The 7,516-nt window shown below is 49.3% G+C and overlaps 1 protein-coding gene across 1 annotated transcript; it reads left to right on the forward strand.

The window, feature by feature from the left end:
* The first annotated feature begins 939 nt into the window (after positions 1 to 939).
* Positions 940 to 3,571, forward strand: LOC144123076 (uncharacterized). Its single transcript, XM_077655980.1, has 2 exons — positions 940 to 1,384; positions 3,176 to 3,571. Exons 1-2 carry the CDS (start codon positions 1,088 to 1,090, stop codon positions 3,548 to 3,550), a joined length of 672 nt encoding a protein of 223 aa, XP_077512106.1. The 5' UTR covers positions 940 to 1,087; the 3' UTR covers positions 3,551 to 3,571.
* Positions 3,572 to 7,516: the final 3,945 nt, after the last annotated feature.

The raw sequence follows: 7,516 nt of genomic DNA on the forward strand, positions 1-7,516 counted from the left end.
CTTCCCTGTCTTTTTACCCCACCTCGGGTGCCCAGTATGCAATTCGAGGAGGTCGAAGCTGATATCCGCCATCCACTGTGGCTCTTGCCAGCTTTCAAACGCGAAAATCCGGCACCGAGCCGCAGCAGATTGGATTGGAAAACATTTAATTCGTCAGAAAAGGCAGAATGCAGACAATCCGAGCTAGGTGGCTATCAGTCCACGGCTGACAGCGACCTGGGTAGCCCATTCAATGACCCGGGTTTGAACTCCCAAGTCTGAGCTGACCAACACGGCCTCCCACTGCTCGAGAGTAGGAACCTGTATTAGAGATTTCGGTGGCGGCTCCTCTTTACAAGTCCACAATAGGTGATCATAAGTGGCTAAATCACCACATAATGTACATGCAGGGTCGTATTCACCGGGGTAGAATTTTGACAACAGGTAAGGCGTCATGAAAGATCGCGTCTGGAGTCGCCTCCAAGTGCTCTCCTGCTCCTTATTAAAGGCTTTGTCCGGAGGAGGGAATATCCTCCTTTCAAGTTTAAAATGATTAGTAATATCGTGAAAAGATGATAGGCCGTCCTTCGAAAAGTTTTGCATCCTATGGTGCTTGGAAGCGTCATTGGTCTTGTTTAGACTTCACTAGATCGCCAACCTGTTTTATATACCTAACCGTCCCCCTTTGTCTTTCATATAACCAATTATTTTTATTCCCTCAGGAGATACACACGACCAACAAATTTAGTTTATTCTCTAAATGTGTGTCTAAAGCAGTGTATTGCATTGGAACAATCGTCTCATTTATTATGAATAAACTATGAGTACATGAGATCCCGTCAGCGGACGAGCAAATGCTGCTCCAGAGGTTTGTTCTATTCAGCGTAATGAAAACGGTATTAGTGCCGTCCAAGCAGATCAGGTTGTGTGTGGCCGAAGAGGAAGAAGAAAAATGGATCAGCATGGAGCGGCTACCAACTGCAATGTCACGAAGGCAACAACAACAACCAGGCAGGAGGCCGCACTTTCACCGAAAAGGTGGTGGCCTCAGCACTTGCCGCCAGCGACGCAGTCGCCTCTATTCTGTGCGGACTGCAAGGGACGGGCGATGCCGAAAACCCAGCACGGCTTCGAACACCTCAAGGTGCTATCTGCAGAACCAGCGCCGCTACCACAAGACGTCCATCAGCATCACCCCCACCACGCTGATCACATTGCCTACAATTTCCCGCACCCGCCACACGTGAAAGTACACGGTCATCATTCTAGGCCTAGCCTGGTGCCCCATCACGACGATGGCTTGCAGAAACGCCATGCGGAAGCAGAAGTGCAAACCAACGTGTTTTACACCGCGGTCCAGGAACGAACCGGCCTGCACGCAATAAAAGGACTCTTTCCGACGCAGGTGAGATGAATGCAAGTTTGCAGGTTTTAGCTTTTATGTAAAAAATTAACGTCGTCTATTGTGCGTGGTCACATTGCCGTCTGATCAAACATTTTCTTATATGAGACGAAGTGCCTTCAGCAGACACAAAAAAGGTAAAAGTGCTTCGGTCCTTTATCTTGGGTGCACTAATGAAGCTTTGCACTTGTGACTTCTGCAATATACGTTCACAACGCTGCGGTAAGAAGGTTTAGATTGTGGATTTCAGAATTGACTCTCCTTCTGCGAAGTCGAACGAGAGTGGATTGCATTTGTGGCTAATCAATAACTCACAAGCAGGCCACTGTAGCTAAGGCCCTTCCGTTTCGCTATATTGTGTGCTGCCCTTGATTTCATCTAACAGTGTACCTCTTGGGAAGGTTGAGCCTTCTTGACTCAAGCATTTCTAGACCCCGCAACGTTCGGAATTCTCCGCTGAGGTGGTGAGGAACAATAATATTTTCTTATGCTTCAGTACATTTGCAATTGCACATATAAGCACGAAATGTTTTCTGGTGGTTGTCAGGTCAACAAGGTCGGCCCGATGATGCCTGTCAGTTATAAGAAAATAACACAAGTGAAAAAAAGCGAACGCCGGTGAAAATAAGACTGGGAAGCAATTCGTAACGAAAAGAAAGAAAGTCCGCCAGCTCGCTGGGAACAACTTTCTAAACAGGGTGAAATCAATGTTTTGAGAAGTGGACTGTGTTGCGGATGCCAGTCCACTGAGCACTGTAGTGTGTCTTCTGTCCTTGCCTACCGTATATATCGCTGCTGTGCCAAAGTAGCTATTTCACTGACATATTAAGGAACCATACTTCAAAACTATTTAGTTCGGGAAGAAAGTGCGAGATCGGAAGATGTATATCGCCATACTTAACAGCTGGCTGGAGTATTTCAAGCAACGCACGCTTTACGCGTCTTTTTTCAATAGCCGAAAAAATGGCGCCGAAGCAGAGAACTGAAACGCGACTAACACTACCAGAAATAAGAATAAAAACGCGAGCGGCGCGTCACACTACGAAGCGAAGCTTGGGGGGCGGAACCGACTTTGTCGCACGTCTGCGAGATGTGGCAGAAAATGTGTTCTTTTCTGTGAGACATTTCGGTTTTCAATAACCCTGAATATGTGAGGTTAACGCAAAATTTTGGGCTAGCCGGACATATATCACATTTTGGAAAAGTTAAAATTCAATAGAGGGTGACTTACTGTAGCTTGGCTTCTTAATATATTCCTCGCAGTAGCCCCACACCCCTATTCTGAGACGAACAAAGAAGAACGGGTGTGTATCTAGGTGCCACGGGAAACGCCGTTGGCCACTGGAAACAGCGCTTCTGAGTTCGATTGGTGTTATCTTTCGAGGGTGCGTCTGGAAGCGCTTAACTTACAGAGCTGTTTAATCGGTTGTTTTTGTACTTCTCTAGCTTTCTTTGTAAGCTGGCAAAAAATGATACTTCAGTAATGGCTTGTTCCCAACACAGCCGATGGCTGTTTTTCGTTGCAATTCAGAAATACGCACATCTTTGTTAGAGACAACGTTTTAGAAGATAAAGCTAGAAGTGCTAACAAATTAAGCATATATAGGTTGCGAAACAATGATTAAAGCCTACTGGAAACGGTTCACAGCGATCCTCAGTTGGCTTTAATTTGCATGGGATGCTCAGTGTCCCGGAAACCTTGGTTCATGTTAGTTGTGACACCTCATAAACGTAAATAGCGTAGAGTGGACGTAAGGCAAGCAACTGTGTCATTTCGCAAAATGCTTAATGCAGGGAACAGAGAAGCCATCCATGAAATTTCCGTTGCACGCGTGGGAGGACGACGACCAAGACCGGGGGGTGAACCCGTTCGTGATGGCGGCGGCCACACTGCTCGTCCTGCTCACACTCTCCGTCGTCTTCTTCTTGCTGAAGTCAAGCGAGTTGGTGGCTGCCTTGGAGAAGACGACCACAACCGAGGAATCCACCGGCCTGAGACCACGCGGCCTGGAAGCGACTCACTCGGCTTTCTATACTCTGTCGACAAACGAGCGCTCTTCGGTGGGCACCGCGAAAACCAGTGGTGCGGAGACGTCGATTGTAGAGCCATTGGACGCCCTTTCGGAGGTTACTGCTGACGGTACCGACACGATCCGCGGAGTGCATTGAATGATCATACATACGCATATAAAAAATACCCCCTACCATGTTACCCCTCATTCACTTCTGCCTTTTCAAGTCTAATATTCCACCAATTCACAGCATGAAAAAAAAAGGAACAATAAGCCCCAGAAAGGAACAATTAATCGCATATATCGTGTGACAGCGATAGCATATCCGGTTTCAATAGACACCCAGGCGATAGACACCCGTAGTGTGACCCATTCCTATAGGCCTTTGCTATAGACCCACCTTTGCTTGTGTTGAAGTAGTGTTTGACGCGCGATCGATATAAAAGGCGAAAGTTGAGACTAGCAGTAATATCTATATCTCCCGCAGATTCGGAAACTATCAGCACCGCACTTGTGCAAAATTTGAGCAACTGTCTAATACAATTAGAGTGTTACAGCCACACAACACTGGAAAAACACCTCAGCGGGCTTCTTGTACAATCGCGTAATATTTCTCACTGATCGTTACCTCCTAACAGATACAACGTCCAGGTGGTTTCTTTATTATCATCTACCCTTTTATATCTTGCAGTCGACGCATTCTATAAATATTGACGAATCTTATTTTTTATGAATCAATTCTTTTGCGGGAGCGCCACGAAAAAACTTAGAACAATAGCTCTCCATTTTATGGGATTATTTTTTCAAGAACCGTGCAGCCGTGAGTGGGGAGGAGGGAAGGGCGGGGTGTAGAAATGCCCCGAATATTTCGAATTTCCGTTTACGTCAAGAGTGCTGGAATTTCTTCAACCAATCATTTTTCTTTGTGCCGACGCCCAAATAAATGCAACAACTTCAAATGCGTATCGTGTGTACCTGGTGCATGCGCTTAACATGCTCGTGAGGCCGTTTATTGCGCCACTTTCGCTGGCCATTGTTCAGCGTTGTGCATCGCAGACAGCACAAACTGAGCAAACAAAGGGGAGATTCAGGGTGCTTAGCCAGCGCTTCAACAAGAGGAGATGAAGTGCAGCGTGCACCGGACGTGTTTCCATTGCGCTCCATCAATGTTGACCACTCGGCCAGCGATTGACTGCCAGGCCATCGCGGCAGCCTTGCTGCATCTGTGGTTTTCCGCCATCTGATCGCGGACTCGCGTTACGCGAAGTGTGCGACTTCTCCGAGGTCAGGGGCCCGCAGCTACCCAGCTGCAGCGAGCTAGGGCTACAATGGAACACTGTCGTGCTCAAGGATTTACGTGTCCTACCAAACGTGCTGCCGAAACGACATGCCAGTCTTAAAATCCTTCCTAGGAACCGCTCAGAAGAGAGGCCGCCTGTCGTCTCAACCTTGTGCATCGCCGCTATAAAAGGTAGTTTTTAAGCCGCACGAATGCTTCGATGTGTCAACTTTTTCACACCACCTCCTTCAACCGACCTTCGACAAGTACATTGAAACTCATGGATTTCAAGGCTTCTCAATTCACCCCCTCCCCCCTACCAACACCGTGAACGTTTAGGTGCGCTCGTTATCCTACGTCAGCCGTCTCAGCGAACTGAAGACTTTGCCGGCCTCTACTTCTACCACCGTGACTGTCAAGCTTACCTGGGATCTGTTTCAGACCTTCGGCGTTAGGTCGTAAGGGTGCAGACGTTGCACCCAAGGAACTTCTTTTTTCTTTGGATTGTTTCACACATAAGGTGGTAGAAGCTCGCTACAGAAGCTGACTACACTCTGCAGAGACCTCTGTCTGCTCCGACTCGCTTCTCATTTTATGGGGGCATCTTGCAACATCGCCTCTACATACCTGGAGTCGTAATCGTCGCTTTCGGCCAGCACATATGAGAGCTTCTTGCCCGTATCCCGTAGACACCTCTGAGGGGTGTTCTAATTCCGAGCAGCATCGTAGCGGCTTTTGTCGCAAGGACGATCACAATAATGCTTCCGAAGCGCCGCCCCATAGAGAAATGGCGCAAACGTTCCAAGGGTGCTCCTCCGAATCCAGTGCCGGAGTCGTCAAATGGTAACTTGCCTATATCGAACCGCTTTGCACTTCTGGCGCTTAGTCAAGATGACACCACCGCACAGCGTGATTTTGGTGAAGGTCATACCGACACCCAAACGTACACTCAAGCATTGAAACGAGGCAAAGCACGTTCTGCTAAACCACCGCAAAAAAAAAACAGCTCTTGAAGAGCAACCTTCAAATGACATTGCCAATTGGATAAAGGCTTGCAGTTCTGCAGGAGGAGTTGCAAAGTCTATACCAAAAACGGGGTTTACTTGCCCAGTTGTTCAGTCGCCATACTACTCGCCCATCTCCGGTGAAGCAGTCAAATGCGCGCGCAACTTTTGCCCCTTGTGCAACACCACAGCCTGCTCAGCTGACGTCTGTAGAGCTGCTCCACCTCGTGGCGCGACAACTGCAACAACTGACAAATGTGCTGATGGGTAACCTTCCATCGGTTCCCTAAATATTGTCACGTGGTGGTGACGTTGAAGAACACAGTAGCAATACTGTGAAAGACAAAACTAACTTTTATTGGGCGAACCTGTGCCCACGAAAGAGGCTACACTTACAGCACAACGGTAACGGCGCACACGGTCGGCGATCGTCGAAAATCTGATCCACGGGTCAAGCGCGTCGGCTCTTATATAGCAGTCGTCGAATCTTCCAGACTAATCGTTGGGACCGCGTGCCTTCCACAGAGTTCTGCACCATTCTCGTCAGGCGATGAGATCAGATAACAAAAGGCTCGTCTACAACAGACAGCGAATAGAAGCATCGATGACCATCGGTGGTAACCATGGATGCCGAGGTGTCGCTTGCGTAGCTCTCGAAGTCCAGAGCAAATTAGAAGAAAGTGGATCAACGTCACCTCTGTAGCAGAAGCCGGACGGAAAGGGCAGCTCAGAAGTGGGTCTGTGATGGCTAGGAGGCCCTGGCCGCAGACCTCAGCGCAGCATCCACTCGGATTCTCCTCAACTCCACCTCCTCACGGCGAGTTAAACCGCCTGGAAAGTTAGTTCCACGCGGTGGAATTAAAGCTCGCGTGGAACAGCAGAGAAAATTCCTTTTCAGGCAGTGGGGCGACTCCTGCGCATAATTTCAGCAACTCGGACAGGGCATGGATAGATTCCACGATGGAGCACACATCGACAACAGTGCCGAAGGGGCAGGCTAGGAGCAGCCGAGCCCCGACTGCTTGTGTTGAGTCGGTATAGAGGAGCAGAAAGTCCCGTGGAGTACAAAGGGGGCTGATTTGATGAAATCAAGAAGCGAACGATGATATGGACCCTGTGTCCAGGCAATATAGCAATCCGGATTGTCCGGTGAGAGTCCCACTGCCGCCAGGTGTCGAATTCTCGTCGGCTTCAGCGCCGGGCAGTCCCACAACAGGTGGTGGATATCCGCCTCACAGTCTCTGTTCTTTCAGACTGGACACCCGGGGCGGGGATATAAATCTTTGAAATGCGGCCACTTGCGGGTCAAAGCTGGAGTTAGGGCAACCCCGACCCGTATCCTCCGAAGCGCAACCTCCTCTGCACGGGTAAGACCACGGGGGAGGGTTACCGCACACGGAGGGATTAGAGCACGTGTGCGGCGCCGGAGGTGTTCCTTTCCTGTTAAAAGGAGGGTGGTGTCATTCAGAGTGAGGACTCGAGGAAAAGACGACGTTGGGGTTGAAAGGCGGGTCGCAGAATCTGCGTGGATTTGTGCGCTCAGGAGGTCACGCGGGACCCAGTCAATACGGATTTGCTGCGGGATGCGTGCCGCTAGACGATGGATGTCTTGGCAGATTTCTGGGGTGCGACTGACTCGTCGTAGTAGGCGTGTGACGTGAAGTGCGTCGGTGCGAATGACAATTTGGGCCGTGTGTAGCATGGGAACGGCGGCCGCAGAGCAAAGTGCCTCTTGAACCGCAAGCATCTTCGCACAGAAGGAGGAAGGAGGTTCTGAGAGGCGAAATCTTGACGTTTTGTTCAGAGCTGGCTTGCAAGGACAGCAAACTGCTGTTGTTGT

Source organism: Amblyomma americanum, chromosome 3 (assembly GCF_052857255.1).
Source record: "Amblyomma americanum isolate KBUSLIRL-KWMA chromosome 3, ASM5285725v1, whole genome shotgun sequence".
In the NCBI taxonomy this organism is placed as follows: domain Eukaryota; kingdom Metazoa; phylum Arthropoda; class Arachnida; order Ixodida; family Ixodidae; genus Amblyomma; species Amblyomma americanum.